Here is a 19750-nt window from a genome sequence, read left to right as displayed (position 1 = left end):
AAACTTTTATATACTTCCTTTAAAACTTCTGGGAGAAATGCTGACATTTTCATAAACCAATATAGAAACCCTCCCCAAAAATTGATAAGAGTAATCTTTCTTCTCTATTTATCAATTCTTAGTGAAGGTAAAAATATAAGCTTCTTAAACTCAAATCTAAGTGTTTTTTGTTTTCATTTTTTAAAAATAGGCAGAAAAATTTCTCTTATTCACTCTAAGAGAATGTTTGTTTGTTTTAAGAAAAGCTTGGGCACAAATGCAAGTGTATTTTTTTGTGTAAGAATGAATTTGAGTCATTCTGTTGTCTTGTACTGGGAGATTCTATTTGTTCTCAGTGATATTTTAAACCTTGTTGTCTCATTTAAGTTAGAGCTTGTGTTATTGAGTTGCTGCATGCATTTCAAATGTTAATTAAAAGATTAAATTTCTTTTTGCAGTTAAAACTTGTGGATCCAATCTTCAGGGTCCTGGTGGTACTTTCACATCACCTAATTTTCCATTCCAGTATGACAGCAATGCTCAGTGTGTGTGGGTCATCACAGCTATCAATACTAATAAGGTAAGTTTAAAACCCCGTCTTTTTTTAAAATAAATAAATAAAGAAAGAAAGAATAATCCACCACAATAACATATATGGTCATTACATTTGATACTAAGAAAATTTCTTTCCGCAGTTCCTCAGTCCAGTTGCAATATTTGGTGCATTGCATACACCATTCTAAGAAATACAAATATAAAGAAACAATTACCAAATAGTATGGAACAATGTAATAGTTCCACTAATCTGTGTTAGTCTCAGTAGAGTTGAACTGTGTGTAACACCATTTTCATTGATTTTGGCCTTAGACTATTTGAGAAGTCACTGAAGTTGATGTACTCACTTCATAAAAGAGAATTATAAAAATGTATAATTTACTTCACTGTCTGAGCCATTTTATTGAAATCCCATACACTTCATACCTACTGTTTAAATCAAAGCACAAGGGGCTCTAATAATGCCAAATGATTCAAAGTCAAACAATAAATCTAACTTACAACACCTGTTCTTCATTTTAAGATCTAGGCATCTGGCAGCAATGGTTATATTCTATTTCTTGGCATATGACTTCATCTGATGTAAAGTAATATATTTGTTTAAAAGTAATAAAGACAAATTAGTAGTATGACTCTGTAAGGCTTTTAAAAAAAAAAAATTAAAGACTCTCAGTGTTTGTTTTTGATGCTATAAGAATACATCCTGCCTCCTAATTTCTGTCATATGTTGACATCATGTACACCACAGTACATGAATAGATGCCTCAAAGGCCTGCCCATCTACACCTGGGTTAGAGAACTCTGAGAAAATTTGACTACATTTCAGAAGCCATTTCTCTATATTATTAGATTTCTCTACTCCTCCAATATCATGCATGGAACAATGTCTTCAGTCAACAGTGTGTTCCACTTTTGTAAACGAAAAAAGAGTGTTTTATAAGCTGGAAAAGGGGATTCATAGGAACATGATGAGATACAAGGACAAGTTCAGGGTGTTGCACTTGGATTGGGGCAATCCTAGATATATTTACAAACTGACAGAAAAACTCCTTGACTGTAACTCTGCAGAGAAGAACTTGGGGATACTGGTGGAAGAAAAACTGAACTTGAGAGTGCAGTAGAGAAGTTCACCTTTTACACATGTCCATGTCAGATGCCATTTTGCCAGAGTCCGTCACATGGCAAATGGCATCAACATGTATTGGAATGTTGGTGGTTAACTTCAGTCTCTACTAGTATACCATCAACATCCTCCTCTGACATCATGGATCAATATATTAAAATAAGAGGCATTACTTTTGGAACAGATCTCAGCGATAATTAAAATGTGTCAGGATGTCTTCAAAGATGATGCAAAGAGCAATGGTGCTCTGCCCCTCAGGCATTTATAGCTTCTGAAATTTTTTCATAGTTCAAAGGTAATAAATTGTCTGTTTACATGTTTTTCCAATGATAGAAACAACTAAGATGCAGAGGTGACCAACAATATATTTCAACCAACATATGTGTGTGTATGTGCCTGTAGCAGCCCAGTGATTACTGGTAAAGATGAGGGACTCTAAAAAAATTATATAAAATAATGCAATTTATTCTAGCAACTCACATTTGATGAAATATCTTAGTATTGTATAACAAGAAAATTAACAGTGAAAGCTTTAGAAATCATAATCAGTTTTCACAAAGTCCTAGGGATAGAGTCATTGCTAATTCTAGAAGTTCCTTAAAAGTTTGGATGCTGATTATGGGGATAACATTTACTTTATTGAAGTAAATGAAGTGGCTAAGTCAGAGTAAAATGCTAAAAAGATTTTATGATTTGCAAAATAAAATCAAGTCATTTATAGAATCAAAAGGAAAATTTGTGCCAGAACTTGAAGATGAAAAATGGCTCACAGATTTAGCATTTTTGGTGGATTTGACTGCTCATTTAAATGAGTTAAACATGTGTCTTCAAGGTGAAAATCAACTTATCTGTGCTTTGTTTCAAACCATAACAGCGTTCAAAATGAAACTTAAATTATGGCAAGCTCAAGTTACAGCAAATATATTCATGCATTTTGATACCTTAGATAAACACAATCCTGTGTACAGTGAAAAATTCATAGCCTTGATTTCTGTTTTGATAAAGGAATTAGAGAATATATCCCAAGATTTCTGAAACAAACAAACAAACCAAACAAACAAAAAAACCCACAAAACCATCAACTCCTTGTTATATTTGTGACTCCAGTTTCAGTTGACATAAATGGATTATATGTAAATGGAATGCATAGAGTTCCAATCAGAAATTCAACTCAAAAATCTGATCATGTCTCTTTACTAGACTTTTATGAGACTTATTTTACCAGAGAAAGTACTCCTTGCTTCACCTTGCTTCACCATTATACTTTATTCATGCCATTACTTTTAGGCAGTACATACATTTGTGAACAATTATTTTCAAGGATGAAGCATGAGAAGAGTATAATTAGATAAAAATTCTGTAAGGAACAACTTAAGAACTCACTAAAAATTGAAAAAAAGCATAAAAGCAGACACTGATGCATTAATTTCACAAAAAAAAAAAAAAAGGTCAAATGTCCCACTAGTTTTATTTTTCCATTGCCAACTTTTTTTTTTTTGTTTTAATATACTTATACATTATTTGTTTTTTGTTTTAATATACTTATACATATTTTTGTCTTAATATACTTATACATTAAGTATATAATGTAACTTATATGTGGTCCAAGACAATTCCTCTTCACTCTATGCAGCACAGGCAAGCCAAAAGGTTAGACACCCATGATATAAATCAACCACAGTTTTACGAAGTCTTTCACTGGATGAGATTACTTAAAGCCCTGTCCAACCTGATTTTGAGCACTTTCAGGTAGGAGACATCAGCTTCTGTGGACAACCTATTTTTATGTATCACTGCACTCAAATAATGAAGTCAGTAGGTTCACAGTCACGGAATGACAGAAGTTTGAAAGGACCTCCAAAGGTCATCTTTTGTAGCCCCGCTCCTCAAGCAGGGTTATGAAATAGTCTAGATGATTGTTGAATATCTCTGAGAAGCAAAACTCCACAGCCTCTTTAGGTGACCTGTTCCAATACTCAGTCATGTAAACAATGAAAACATATTTTCTTCTGTTTAGACAGAACTTCCGGTGTTTCAGTCTGTGTCACTGGTTCTTGTCCTGTCACTGGACAGTGAACTGAATGAGTCTGGCTCCATTTTTGTTACATCTTTCCTTCTGATTTTTAAAACCTTACTGAGACTTCTTTAGGCTAAGCAGCCCCATCTCTATTAGTCATTCCTGATGTGTTCCTCTCCCTTAAACCTCTTAGTTTTTCTTTTGTCGGACTCTCTATTGTAGCTCCATATCTACGGAAGTGCACATCTTAGGCTTGCTTGTCTTTCAGAACATTTAAGAGTTTGAGTTACTTTATGTGTATAAATTCCAGTTCTAATAAAAGCAAAATAAGTCCCCTCTATAGTCAGAGCTTACACCTGGAATAGTTGAAAGAAAAGACTTTTTTTTTTTTAAGTTTTAAAAATGTTAACACTGGAAAATTTTCTGAAACTGTAAATACAATTGCATGATGTATTAGCATAGCATGAAAACGGTGACTGATAAAGGCGCCTAAGTACGATCTTAGTTTTACAGTTCTGGGTAGATCCATGTTGGTCCAGTAAAATATTTCAGTGCATGATTTGTTTTTATTTAATTAATGCATGTATACTTAACTTTCTCTTTATGCATATAAATGCTGTATAATATTAAAGATATAGTATCAAAGTGAAAACTACAGTAAAGGACAGTTCAATACTTTTAAACTACAGACATAAGCAAGAATACCTCTTGATGGATGGTGCAACAGACTTTTTATGTCAGTAAAGGCACTGCACAGAAATTCTATATTGATCAAACTATCAGTAATAGCACTATATATATTTCAAAACATGAACGTTAGAATTAGTTCTCACACTTCACTGATGTAATGCTGAAATCAATAAACTCTGAAAAGTCTAAAAAAGGAAGACCTTTCAGAGGGATATAGGCAGCCTGAATCAATGGACTGAGGCCAATGGGAATTCAAAAAGCTCTGCACTTTTGTCAAAGTAACCCCATACAATGTTACAGGCTTGGGGCAGAGTGGCTGGAAATCTGCATGGAGGAAAAAGGTCTGAGAGTGTTGGTCAGTACTTGGCTGAACATGAGCCAGTACAAGATGGCCAAGAAGCTAACAAGATCCTGTCTTGCATCAGAAACAGAGTATCCAGTAGGGCCAGAGAAGTGATCATTCCCCTGTACTCAGAACTGATAGGGCTGCTTGAGTACTGTGTTCAGTTCTTGCCCCTTCACTTCAAAAATAAGACATTGAGGCCCTGGAGTCTGTCCAGAAAAAGGCAACAAATTTGGTGAAGGGTCTAGAACACCAGACTTACGGGGAGTGGTGGTGGGAACTAAGATTATTTTATCTAGAGAAGAGGAGGCTCAGATGAGATGTCATAGATCTCTGTAATTCTGAAAGGAGGTTGTGGTGAGGTTCAGCTCAGTATCTTCTCTCAGGTAACAGCAATAGGACGAGTTGCATCAGGAGAGGTTCAGACTGGATACTGGGAAGAATTTATTCTCAGAGGGAGCGATCAGATGCTGGAACAAGGTGGCCAGGGAAGTGGTGGAGTCACCATACTTTTTGGTGTTTAAAAAAAGGGTAGGTGCATTACTCACACACATGGTTTAGTGGGCAAGATTGATGGTAAATGGATGGTTGGACTAGATGATCTTAGAAATCTTTTCCAACCTTAATGATTCTTTGACTCTACAACTCTATGAGTCTATAGAGGTATATTAAAAAATAAAAATAATTAAAAAAAAAAAATGTGAGAAANAGATGGTAGACTAAATAACTCAAGCAGAGCCAGAGAAGCCAACTAACGCTAAGATGCTCACCGTTAGCGCAGTATAAATCCAGAGGTCTTTTACTAGTGATAGTAAAAATTCTATTTTCTGGACTTCAGTTAAAACTTCTTCATATTGTTTGCTTACCTTACACAATGTGGAGTAATAAAGTGTCAATTTAGATTTTTGATTTTTTCTTCAAAAGGATGGGCTTTAAAATTCTCAGTCTAGATTTAATAACAGGCAAAAACTTCAGTAAAATCATAATTAGGGCTAAAGTTAAGCAGACTTTGAATCTTACACGTTATACTTGTTAATTTTTTTTTTTTTTCCTAATCCACAGTGACAGAAATATTGCAGAAAATGAAAGTGCTAGAATGACAGCGTTTCTGACAGATTTCAGACATTCATGCAAAATATCTTTCACTGCAATGCATTAAGGAGAAAAATAAGTAAAAGAGATTCTTTAAAAAAAGACCAACTTGTCTTCCAAAAATGTAAAGAGAAATTATGTATCTAATATCATTGTTAGATTTAGATGTATTAGAAAACTAGGTCCTTGTTCTGTTCATTTTACATAGCTAGAATTTTCAGGAGGAAATTTTTAATGATCATACACTATGTTATTATCCATTTCTCCCCAACATATTTTAAATTTTACATATGGTGTATATAATATATGAAATAATTCTTACTATCTTCCTGATTAGGTAAATGTATTCTGTAAAATATCTTCTAAATGTTTGCCCATGTTCACATCCCTTTTATGTTGCAAGTTGAAATAGTTTTGAAATCAATTATTACTTGTTTCTAAGAACAGAGGGTTATTCATTTTTTGTTTGTTTATGTATATAAATGTAAATACTTGCTTGATCTTTCTGTCTGTGCTAAATATTTTATATTCAATTCTTTCTCTTAGAATCATAGAATACTTTGAGATGGAAGGGACGTTTAAAGGTCATCTAATCCATCTCACTGTCAATAAACAGGGAGAGCCACAGCTAGATCAGGTTGCCCAGGGCTTGATCCAGTATCACTTTGAACATCTGCAGATATGGGACATCTCTGAGCAGCCTGTTCCAGTGCCTCACCACCCTCACTTCAACAAGTTTTTTCACTGTATCTTAAATCTACTCTCTTTAAGCTTGAAACTGTTTCCCCTTGTTTTATCACAAGATAATCATGTTTCATCACAAGATATTCTACTAAATAGTCTATCCCCTTCTTTCCTGTAGCTCCCTTTTAGATATTGAAAGGCTGCTATCAGGTCACCTCAGAGCTTTCTCTTCTCCAGGCTGAACAGCCCCAGCTCTCTCAGCCTGTCCTCATTGAAGAGGCATTCCATCCTTTGGATCATTTTTGTCATCCTCCTCTAGATGTACTCCATCAGGTCTGTATCTGTCCTGTACGGAGGATTCCACATCTGGACATAGTACTCCAAGTGAGGTCTAATCAGCACAGAGTACAGGGGCAGAATCACCTCTCTCAACCTGCTGGCCATGCTTCATTGGATGCAAAGATACAGCTGGCTTTCTTAGCTAAGGGGACACAATGTTCGCTCCTGTACACCTTCCCATCCACCATTAACCCCAATTAAGATCTTTTTCAGCAAGGCTGTGCTCAATTCTTTCATCCCCCAGCTTGTATTGGTAGTGGAGGTTGCCTCAACCCAGGTGCAAGATCTTGCATTTGGATTTGTGAACCTCATGAAGTTCACCTGGGCTCACAGTTCAAGCCTGTCTAGATCCCTCTGGATGGCATCCTGTCCTCTGATTTGTCAACTGCACCCCACAGCTTGGTGCCATCAGCAAACTTGCTGAGGGTGCACTCAACCCTACTGTCAGTGTAGCTGATGAAGATATTAATTGCTACTAGCACCAACCCCTGGAGGGCACCACTTGTCACAGATCTCCATCCAGACATTTGACCTCTACTCTTTGAATTCAATGCTGCAACCAGTTCTTCATCTATCAAAAAGTCCTCACATCAAATCCACATCTTTACAGTTTCAGGAGAAGGATGTTGTGCTAAAGGCCTTATAAAGGCCTCTTCTCCTTCCTATGTCATTATGTTTTTTACATCCTCTAAAACTTTCATCTTCACAGTTCTGAGTTTTTGTGCACTATTATGCAAAGACAAAATAAATAGGTGGCCCTGCCAGGCAGGGGGGTTGGAACTTCATGACACTTGAGTTCCCTTCCAACCAAGGTCATTCTGTGATTCTGTGATTCTGTGAAAATAAGTGAAACAAGTTTAGCAAAAAAGCTGAATGTTTACATTTAACTTACCACAGTGGTGTTATCTCATTAACTATTGGTGGAACATTTCCTAAGCTTGTTCTCAACCATAAACTCAGTTGTCATCTGTATTTATTCATGCTGACAGCAGAAGTGTCAAGCAGACTGAGTACTTCACCATAAAATAAAGGATTAATTTTATGAAGTCTGTTTTAATTAGGCTTAGTGGAATAAACCATACTATAGATATTTTTGGCATCAAATATCTCAATATATATCTCAAATTTTGCTTTTCCTAAGTCTAGTGTAAAGATTTAATTCAAGTGTTACTGACAATGAAATGATCAGAAAATAAGAGAATACGTAAGCTCACACTTAAATACATATTTTAACCATAATTCAGTTTTTCTTTCACTTTACTTGAGGTGCTGTGTATATCAATAGGAGGTTGTTTACTATGAATGAAACTAGAAAGTATGAACTATCTTTGATCTTTTCAGAAGATCCATTTCTTTTTAGTGTTAGTGCTGCTATTACATACCTTAGTTTTTAGAAATAAATTCTAGAAATACTTTTTGGAGAAAAGGGAGATGATTGTCTCATTGGAATAAGAGAATAGAAGAGAATCCAAACATTTCTAAAACAGGAGATTACAGCTTTGGCACTGAGGGAATATAATCGATGAATAAAAGCAGTTGGAGTCAGAAGGCACATGCATGTTCTGTGATTTTAGTACTGGAGTGAAACAGTAAAACGGGGAGGGGAGAAAAACAATGCAGATATAAATGGATTAATGACTTGTACTTTCATCCCACAATTTTATTATATTTCCATTTTTATTATAAAAGGAAAACAGATTACTTTTATAAATTATTGTAGATGTTGTCTTAAGAAATATTTTTCTGTGTTTCCATGACTGTATGAACCATGTTGTCCTAATTTCAGCTGGGATATTTTCTTCCTAGTAGCTGCTATAGTGTTATGGATTTAGGATGAGAATGATTTTGATAACACAGAGATGTTTTCATTACTGCTGAGTGTTTAAACAGAGTCAGGACTTCTCAGCTGTACAAAAAGTTGGGAGGGGATAGAACTAGAACAGCTGATTCAAGCTGGTGAAAGGGAGATTCTATACAATATGGGGTGCGGTATCTCTCAACTGTTGGAGACTGTCTAGGCACTGGTCGGTGGGTGGTGAGCAATTGTATTCTGTATCACTTGTTTTATGTATTCTTTTATCATTATATTACTTTCCTTATTCTTCCCTATTAAACTGTCTTGATCTCAGTTCCCCCCCCCCCCCCCCCAGTTCATTTCCCCATCCCACTAGCAGGAATGAGGGAAACTCAGTGTGTTTAAATCACAATACTTCTTTTACATTGTGAAAATATTAACTACTCATACATAATGAGAAAATGAACCTACTTCAATAACTCGAACAGGAATAACTGCTTTTGTTTCAGTCATCAGCAGTTTTAGATTCTATTCATAACCTGAATTTCAAGTACCAATTCCATCTTTTTTTCCATGTTTTAATTCAGATTCATTTCTTACTGTTAATATTGTCTAAGATACAGCTCATTTAAGCAACATCATAGATTAATTTTTAAGCCCTATTCTGAGGAGAATAGATTCATAATAATTTTATAAACATCTCCACAGTTATTTCACTGGTAAAAATGGTAGGCAGATTTTATGGAGTGAAAATATTACTATATACAAAAAAAAAAAAAATTAAAAAAAAAATTTTGCATTGGAAGCTTTAGGTTAACAGATGCATGTATGGAGATACATACAACTTTAAATTTTTATACTCGCCCTTCAGAAGCAGTTCTGATGCACGGACACTTTTTTCTGTTAAACATCATTTTGCTTTGTATGTTTTGAAATTTAAAAATGCTGATTACTCCACCTGTAGTAATATTTTCCTTGAAAAATCTCTGAGGATCTAGTTCTATCAAGAACTAGACACATAGTCATAACAAACAACTGTCTGGAAAGATTACTGTCTGGAACAAAACTGTGTAAGCATATTCTCCTTCAGGGCTATTGGAAGTTCTCAAGTTAGACATTAACTTTCCAATAAAATCTTCTGATATGTTAATTCTCAGCTATATAACAGACTAGTTATTTACTATAGGGGAAAAAAAAAAAAAAAAAAAAAAAGCCCTGCCCCCAGTTCTTCCTTTGGAAGTGTCCTTGTAAAATTATTAGAGAACATAACTTTCAGAAAGTATATTTTAAATAGTATTTTTCTCTTTATAGCTTAGTAATAATCAGTATTACCATCTTTTTTTATTTTATTTTATTTTATTTTATTTTATTTTATTTTATTTTATTTTATTTTATTTTATTTGCTTCTAGGTTTATAAATTTAATACAACAATAATATATAGATTTATTGTTTCTGGTTTTATAAATAGCAAGAGCAGTCCATAATGGAGAAGGAATACTGTGTTCCTTTTAACTACTTTTCTGTTCTTTTCAGTGAGTAATGATTACACAGTTCAGCATACATTACTTTCAAATAAATTTGTTGCTTGTACATATTTGGAGGAATAGAGGAGAAAATAATTCCTTTTTTCCCTGACAATAGTGTCTAGAAACATGCTTTATTATATTCTGCTTTATTATATTCTGGAATAAACTACTCATGTGAAATAAAATTCAAAATATAATTAGTTTGTAACAGGATAGTGTGGTGCTTCCACACCAGTGGCTAAGTCTGCTCCACTATGCTGCTCCCTGCCTCCTCCTCCTCAACAGAGCAGGAAAGAAAATGTTATGAAAGGAAAGCACATGCATTGAAAGTAATCACTTTGGGATTACTGTCATGGGCAAAACACATTTGGCATAGAAAAATTAGTGTAATTTATCTCTATTAATAAAAGACCAGAACAGAAGAAAAAGAAAACAATAAAAAACAAACAAACAAACAAAAAAAATCACCCTCTGAGTCAAGCAGGGGAACAGGGAATGGGTGTTGCAATGCACAGTGTTTCATCTATGCAAGTCCTTCATCATCTTCTGCACCAGCATGGGCTTCCCACACACTGCAGTTCGTCAAGAACTGTCCCAACACAGGTCTGTACCACACGGCCATCTCTCAGGAACAGATTGCTCCAGCTCAGATCTTCCACAGGTAGCAGCTCTCCAGATTCCCTGCTCTACTGCAGGCTCCTTTCCACACGCTTCAGCTCCTGCTTTGAGTCTTGTATGGGCTCACAATGAGATGCAGCCTTCTTCAGGACACTTCTCATTTCTATTAACGATGCTTCTGGAAAACTGGAAAATAGACTGTACTGGAGTTTGTGCATAAAATAAAATTAGTCCCTGTGTTTCTGATTGCTTTGCATGTAGTATACAGATCAACAGCACAATTTGGTAATGCTGACCTGGTTAAAAAAAAAATCAGAATGCAGTAATCAGTCAGCATAGTATTCTTACAAATAACAGCAGATTAATATCAAGAATGAACCTCTTTTAGTCTAACGTAAAACTGATACTAGGGTATCACTTATCTTTGGTCTGCCATGCACAGCTGTGTCACTTTTTCTGGAGGGAAAAAAAAAGACAACATAGCAGATGACAAATAAAAGCAGAATTTTAATGGGTTTACTACTCAGTTTTATGTTATTCAGTGATCTCACCTAAATCTCACTTTTTATTTTGAAAGGATCCATCATCTTCAACTCTGTATGCTGATGTTATCAAAACACCTTTTCACTGTTCTAAAGGGAATATCAATACAATGCCAGTTCCAGCACTCTTGGAGCTTGATCAAAATAAGTCATACATTGAAATACAAGGCCTCTAAAAATAAATCTTTCTGCTCACAGTACTTATTTTCTTGCCATTCAGTCACATTTGCAAAAATTTCAAGTACATTTTACATTTTACATTATGTACTTGGCATGTCAAGCATAGGATGATTTCCCAGAAATGCATGTGTGGATTTGTACAGCAATACTTTTCCTGTTACCATAGATTTAGGTGAGTTACAGAGTGTGCGTTAGAAGTCTTTTAATAAAGCATGCTTTTTGGGAAGAGGCTAATGCAGGAAATGCAAGATTTTTTGCATGCATGCACATCCATTTTAATTAAATATAGAAACATTATTTCTGAAAAGAATTTAAGACTGCCAAAGAAAGAGAAAACTTTACAGCAGCTAATAACCTATTATTTCTCATAGTACTTTGAGGCCAAGAAAAGTAGAAGGTGATTTAAAATTTATTTTAAAAAAATTAACAACAATATGTCAAATTTCAAACAATTATTAGAACTGCAATGTAACACATTAACAGAAGCTGTCCATGCACTAAAATAATTTCCACAGCTCTCTTAGTTACCATTTTTAATAGAAATTAATGATACAAATTATTGTTCAGAAGCATACTGTCTTTTTAATGCATACAAAAGTTTGAGAATCTTATATTTTCCTAAAGAAAGAACTCACATGACTAACACATTGGTGGGAATAACAGTATTTTCCAATGATATGTCTGAACATTGCTCTAACTGAAAAATTAATTGCATTCTTTAAATAGAGATGAAATTTTTATGTTTTAGGTATTAAATATGCACACTGCTGTTTAAATGATATAAAAAATATTGTGTTCCTCCTGATACTGGCATTTATTTCCTAAAATAAAATGGCTTTTACCTTTGATCAAACATTCTGCTGCTTTATCCAGATTACAGAAGCAAGGAACAAATGTTCCTCACTTTCATTACATTTACTCTTCCAAGTGCAATTATTCAGTTGCTATTTGAAGACAACCGTATTGCAGAAATTATAACCAATTTTGTTGCTCTTTATATATATCTTAAACAAAATGTAACACAATTATTTGGTACTGTATTAAAAATATGATAACTACATAAATGAGATGACAGTACTTTAAGGATGTCAGTAGGGTGATACAAGAGGTGATATCTTAAAATCATTACAATTTTGTAGTTCAATAAACAAGTTTGTTAATTATATTACTTTACTGTAAGATATTCTGAATGTAGTTGTAATTTTTAATTGGAAATTCTCTTTTATTTATGCTGCTGAGAAGTTTATTTACAGACATCTGTCAGACATATTATTTTATTTTCCAGGTCATTCAGATAAATTTTGAAGAATTTGATCTGGAGATTGGCTACGACACACTGACGATTGGTGATGGAGGAGAAGTGGGTGACCCTAAAACTGTGCTTCAAGTGTAAGTCTTTTGCATTTAAAGTTTATATGCTTTATAGAATCTCATTAATGTAAATTTTAATGAAAGAAAATAGTGATAACAGCCAGGTGAATCCCAACAAAAGCTAATTTTACCAAACTTCTGAAATGTAACTGAAGATGACAGTTTAATTGTATCGTTATGTTAGTGCTATAAAGTTAGAAAGAGACAAGTCAGCAAATAAGGAAAATGTGAACTAGCATCAGAATTATTAAAAGACATAGAGTGTAAATTTGTGCATGTATTTACATTTCTGTACTTATGTATAAACTTTCAATGGCTGTTGCACTTTGTATAGGCCAGTTCTCACATTAAAAATTTGCAATAAAGACAATAACTGAAAATAATATATATGCAACTTGCAGAAAGGTAAAGGGGCCACTTCTTGAATGTTCTAAAAAGCATTGTATGACAAAAAAATTAGCAGCATAGGATGTTGATGAGGGCTTGTTGACTGTTGGAAAGAATCTCAAAATGAGTTAGGGTGCTGAAGAAAATTATAAAAATATATTACCTAAACTACTTATAAATCATATAGCACCGAATTTCACACATATATTTTCAACCATCTAGTAACATTCTTCAAGAACATATAAGTCCTGATATGTAGTTTTAAAAACCATTGTCTAACTTCTGAATCCACACTGATCAAATTTTTAACTTCTGATAAAAGATTTCTTATAACAGTATAAGGCAGAAAAAAACACAGTCTTCATACATACAGCTTTGAAGGTAGTGGTGTAATCTAGTGAATCCATTTAATTCTCACTTGTGTAAAATATGTAGAACATAGCGTGGTTTCTAAGATTTTTTTCTAAAAAAAAAAAAAAAAAAAAAAAAAAAAAAAATACCAAAAAAACCAAAAAAAAAAAAAAAAAAAAAGAGTACCAAAATTATTCCTTAGAGTGATGAATCTGGCAGTGTAATAGAAGTTTATTCATACTCATATATTGTGGCTATTCATTATTTGTTGTGATAATTGTATCTGGAAAGAATTTTCTTCAACTTCTCAAAAGCTGATGTTTACCCTTTCCCCTCCCTTCCCTCCCTTTCCTCTCCTCCCATTCCATCTCCTCTTCTATTTCTTAACTACTTCTGAACTTTTCATAACCAGAAGCAAATTTTTTAGGGTAGTGCAAATATTCTTCCTTAGACTATAGGTGTATTGATAACATAATTTCTATTCTATAACCAGCGTAAAGGTAACTATACCAAGCCGTAAAAGTATATTACTCAAAGTGTCAGAATTAATTCCTTGATATTCTAAGACCTGTGTACATGGATTTCTAAATTACATTGATTTTTATGTCATGTGGGAATAATTTTTATTAAGCACCTGTTCAACTGACCTTATTAATATTCAACTAAAATATTGGCATTTGGATTACAGGAACACACTGAAGCATAGTACAAAGACATTGTACTTTATACACAGTACATGACATTGTTTAATGAGAAAAGATATTACTTTTGCTTACCAGTGGAATGATCACTGATTATTCTTTAATTAGCAGTATCAGCGTTGAGGTTTTCAGGAAAAAAAAATATTTTAAAAAATTATGTGCACAATAGAATACAAATTACTAGTTATATGAAAAAGAAACTTATCTGTCCTGAGTAATTCAGACTTTGTTTGAGATATAATGCACAGAAAATAAATCAGCTATTGTAGGTTTTGGTTTTATAACATAGATTTAATAACAGTTATCTTTCTTTCAGCAAAAGACTGAAGGACACTGGTTTGAATATATCTACTTTACATGCAAACAAAGAGAAAACCTCTATCTTCAAATTTATCAAAATTAAATAAGAAACTTAGCCAAGCCTGTAATCTAGTAGATTTACTTGGCACTTCTAGATAGGAAAGTTTGGAACTCAAAACTAAATTTAAGTGACATTCAGATATAATTATCATAGAATTGCAGGATGGTTGATGTTGGAAGAGACCACCTGGGATTATCTACTCCAACCTCCTGGCTTCAAGCAGGGTCACCTAGAGCACAGTGGTGGGCTCTGATTATCTTCAGAGAATAACATTCCACACACTCTTGGTAGCATGTTCCAGTGCTTAGTCACTCTCACAGTGAATTAGTTGTTTCACATTTGTAAATGGAATTTCCTGTGTTGCAGTTTGAGCATGTACCTCTTCTTGTGGTGTCAGGTAACACAAGAAAACAGCATAGCCCCATCCTGTTTGTACCATTTCTTAAGATATTTAATAAGATTTAATAAGATCCCCTCTCAGCCTTCTCTTTTCTGGGATAAACAGCCTTTCCTCATAGTAGAGGTGCTCCACTCTTAGTCAGCTTTGTAGCTCTTTGAAAAAACTCTCTCTAGAAGCTCTGTAGCCTTCTTGTACCATGGAGCCCAGAACTGAAGATGCGGTCTCACCAGGGCAGGGTAGAAAGAGAGGATAACCTTGCTCAACTTGCTAGTAACACTCTAATACACCTCAGAATACTTTTTTCATTCTTGTCCACAGGGGCACACTGCTGGCTCACAGTCTATCTCTTGTCCACCAAGATACCTAGATACTCTGTGTAGGGCTGCTTTCCAGTACAATCATAAAATTGCAGGGGCTGGAAGAGATCTCAAGGATCAAGTTCCAACCCCCTGCCAAAGGCAGGGTTGCTAGCCACTAGATGAAGTACTAGATCAGAATGCCCAGGGTCCTATCCAACTTGGCCTTAAATACCTCCATAGTCAGGTTATCCACAACATCTCTGGGCAAAGTTCCAGCACCTCACCACTCTCTCAGTAACAAACTTCCCCTGACACCTAATCCAAATCTCCCTTCCTTTAGTTCAAAACTAGTCTTCCTTATCCTATCGCTATCAACCCAAATAAATTTGATTTTCCTTGGGTTTGTAAGCTCCCTTTAAATACTGGAAGGCTTCAATGAGGTCATCCCATAGCCTTCTCTTCTCCAAGCTGAGCAAGCCCAGTTCCTTCAGCTCATCTTCACAGGAGAGGTAATCCAGTCCTTGAATCTCCTAGGTGGCCTTCCACTGGTCCCTCTCCAACACTGTTTCCTGTGCTGGGGGCCCCAGACTTAGACACTGTACACTATCTGAGGCCTCATGAGAGCAGAGGGGTTCAATCACCTCATGCTACTGGCCACTCCTCTTCTGATGGTACCAGAGATATCAACGGCTTTCTGGGCTGCAAGAGCACACTGCTGGCTTGCATGTCTTGGCTTTCTTAATTCCATCTTCTGTAAGTCCAGACAGCATTCCTGCATTCTTCCCAGGTAACACAGCTTTGCTTGCACTGTCTGTATTTGCCCTTTATTTTCCCCTCCATTTGACCTGCAGGTCCTTGCCAAGCCTTACCTGTTTCTCCTGCCTGCTTTCTTATTCTGAGGGCTGGAGAGGTCTTCCACTCTCAGAAAGGCATCCATAAAGAGTAGACAGCTTTGTTTCACTCCTTTGTCTTTCAGGACTTCTTCCCAGGAGGTCTTGTTCAACAGCTTCTTAAACAACCTGAAGTTTGCTGTCTTGAATGTCAGGATCCTAACTCTACTCTTCTCCAGGCCCACATTCCTCAAGATCATGAACTCAACAATAGTGTGGTCACTGTAGCCCAGGCTGCCTCCAGTCTTAATATCTTTGATCTCCTCTGCATTGGTGAGCACCAGGCTCAACAGGTCTTCACTTCTGGTCATTTTGTCCACTATCTAAACCAGAAAGTTATCCACAGATTCCATGATTCTCCTTGATTGCTTGTATCTCACTGAGTTGTATTACCAGTGAATATTCAGGTGCTTAAAATTCCTCCATCAAAACAAGAGCCTATGAAAACTTCTGTAGGCAACCTAGGAAGACCTCGTCAACAGGCTCCTCTAGAACAGGTGGCTTGTAGTAGCCCCCACCACCAGCTGTTCCTTATTGGTCTCATCCCTAATTTTAACACACGTTTCTGACCTGTTTTTCAGGAAAAGTACCCCACAGTCTATCCACTTACTAACATAGAGGGTAACTCTCCTACCCTGCCTATCCCTTCTAAAAAGTTTATAGCCCTCATTGGTGGTGTTCCAGTTGTGTGAATCATCCTACCATGTTCCCATGATGGCAATAAGATCAAAGTTTTCCAAGGCACCAAGGTTTCCAGATCTCCTTGCTTGTTTCCCTTAATGCATGCATTGGTATAGGGGCACTTCAGCTGAGCTTTCAGACACACAGATTTCCTATAGGTCCCTCCTACAAACCTCTGGGGCAAATATGAGGTTTTTCCCCACCTCTGCCTAGAGTGACAACATTCCCTTCCTCACTCAACAGCACACTCCCTTCCCCCAGCACATGTAGTTTAAAGTCCTGGTAATGAGCCCAGCTACTTTGCTTCCTCCCCTGGCAGGGCCCCAATACAGGGCTGTTTGCTTATGCAACCATGTGATGTGAGGGCATGAGTTCTGACTGCTGAATGTATCTCAGCCTTGCTACCTCCTCCCTCAGCCTGGTCAGCTGCCCAAGGTCATCCATTTGGGCACATTTGTGCCCATGACACCCGTAACTTGCTTTGGTCTCATTGGTGATCTCCAGATTCCTGAGCTCCTGACAGCCACATGTCTGGGCAGCCTTCTCACTCTCTGGGAGGTCTTTCTAGATGTTTGCATCAGCCCAGAGTGGTTGTTGACCTCCCCATCTGCATTTCTGTTTCTGTCTGCACCATGTCAGTACTGATAAAGAGCTTTCCTAGGATGAGAAGAGCAGCGCATGCTGCTTCCCTCCATTCACCTGCCTTGCAAGAACTGTCTGTGCAAACTGTCATGTCCTGCTCTTCTGCCATGCCATAACCCTATGTTGCCACTGTAATCATGCTTATGTTGCCACTGTAATCATGCTTTTTGCAACACTCCTGAGTTGCTGCACTGCTTGCTGGCTCTGCATAAAAGGGAAAGAAGGACAAGTTAGTGGCTCCTTCTCATACAACAATCACAGTGCCTTTTCTGAATGGAATTCTGCTTTTTAGCAGCTTATACTGACAGTTGCTGCAGGTGATTCTTTATGTAAGATGCATCCAGACACTGCTCCTGCAGTGCACATTCAGAAAATAGAGTGCGCAAGACAATTTTTTATAGAGTGCGCAAGGCATTTTTTTTTATTTTTCTTCTTTTTTAAAATTTATTTATTTATTTATTTTTACTCTGTATTGGGCACCTACAAGTATTCTGTCTCTTGCATCATTTTCATCACATGAAAAGAAGTTACCTCAAGGGAAGTGTATGTCACTAGTATGTGGTAAAAGTAGTCTTGAAGTCCTACAGGAAAAGATGAAAATCACACTGCTGAGCATCATGGCTACTGTTAAGCTGGTTAATAAAAATGAAAGTATCATAATTATATCTATCAATTTATGTTGTTGATGGTGCTACCTGCTCAGCTTTTGAAATGCAAGGTGTAAGAACGTGCAACTAGGAGAGAAGTCCTCTCAGTAATCATTCCCTCTAGGGGAGTACTTATAAACTCAGGAGGAAAGAAAACATAATTCATAACTGCAAGATTTCATTATTATTTAAGCTTAAATAGCTACCTTCACATAATGTTATCTTTTCTGGATCCTGTTTATGACTCTCAGATCTTTCCAAACCTTTCCAAAGGGATTGCTAAGCACTTAAATAATGATAATTCACTGTTTTTGAAGATACAGAAATAACAGATAACCCAATTACTTGAAAGTTTGTCATTGTATTGTTATAAATACCCCATTTCTGTTCAAGCTGTATCTACTTAAATGTCTGTGTCTCATAATCTCTCACCTGCCTTGCAGAAAGTTGTTTCACTTATTGGCAACTCAGCTGAAGCCTATAGGAATTTGTAGGTGACAACAAACTATATTTCAAATATATTTCAAAATATGTAATTTAAAATACTGAAGGAAAAATAAAAGTGATAAATCATTTTTGTACTTTGTTAATTAATTTCAAAAAAGCATTCATAGATTTTTTCTTTTTCCTCCAATGTACTATTTCACTGAAAAGTAGGGCATCTGAAAGCTTCATGTATTTTTTAAAATCCACTTCAGAAAAATAAAATTATAAAAAAATTGTTTTGGCTTTTTAATATAGGAATTATACTCTCTGAAACAACATGGAGATTAATAATCCTAGTAGTTTTAGACAATATTCCTAAAGTCTACTGTCAGTCATCAATGACCATTACAAAACTGCTAGCTATTATATCAGTGGTGTTTCTCAGTAATATCCTGTTATTTTTTTTAATTTGGCAAAATCTTAAATCAACTTTTCTTTAGTGCAGAAATGCACAGTCAGTACATTATTTTGGCCAGGCACTCAGTTGTTCATTTCTGGCAAGAATTTTTGTAGTAGCTCCATCTGTGAACACAGATGTGGAGATTTGACAAGAATTTCTCCTACAGCAGAGTATTTTATAAGGAAACAAGCTGAAAAAAGACCAGAGGGAAGAGCTAAAATTAATTCCTATATATATTTAAATAGTCTGTTTAAAGTTTAAGCTCTAAAAAATTGATTAGAACCAGAAAAAAAATAAAAAGAAACAATTTTCACTCTTAAACAGTTTTGTGCCTGTGATCCATTTAAGAGAAATGGAAAACATAATTTCCAACATTCTGTTTTAACTGATAAACTTTTACCACATCTGAGACAAAATTTTTGGAAAAGCAAGTCCACGTAACATAAAAGTACAGGTTTCAGAACACTTTTTACTATCGTACATTTAATATAACTAATAGAATACACATTGAGGATTATGCTGATTATTTTATTTATCTATTTACTTGGATTTTTATAGTATGACAAGTTAGAAAAATGAAGTGTAACTCATTTGTTTGTTTGTTTTTAAATCAATTAATATCATTCACCATTAGCAGGTTTTTAGGTTCT

General features: G+C 35.4%; 1 protein-coding gene across 6 annotated transcripts in view; it reads left to right on the top strand.

Annotated features, from left to right (window-relative positions):
- Positions 1-19750, top strand: part of CSMD3 (CUB and Sushi multiple domains 3) — a 467721-nt gene that overhangs the window by 218776 nt on the left and 229195 nt on the right. For all 6 annotated transcript variants that reach the window (XM_032442883.1, XM_032442886.1, XM_015856173.2 and 3 more), the window contains 2 exons: positions 438-559; positions 12770-12873. In XM_032442883.1, coding sequence (XP_032298774.1) covers positions 438-559; positions 12770-12873 — 226 coding nt within the window. The remainder of the gene's footprint in view (positions 1-437; positions 560-12769; positions 12874-19750) is intronic.

Source organism: Coturnix japonica, chromosome 2, assembly GCF_001577835.2.
Source record: "Coturnix japonica isolate 7356 chromosome 2, Coturnix japonica 2.1, whole genome shotgun sequence".
Classification (NCBI taxonomy): Eukaryota; Metazoa; Chordata; class Aves; order Galliformes; family Phasianidae; genus Coturnix; species Coturnix japonica.
This window is presented reverse-complemented; position numbering and strand designations above follow the sequence as displayed.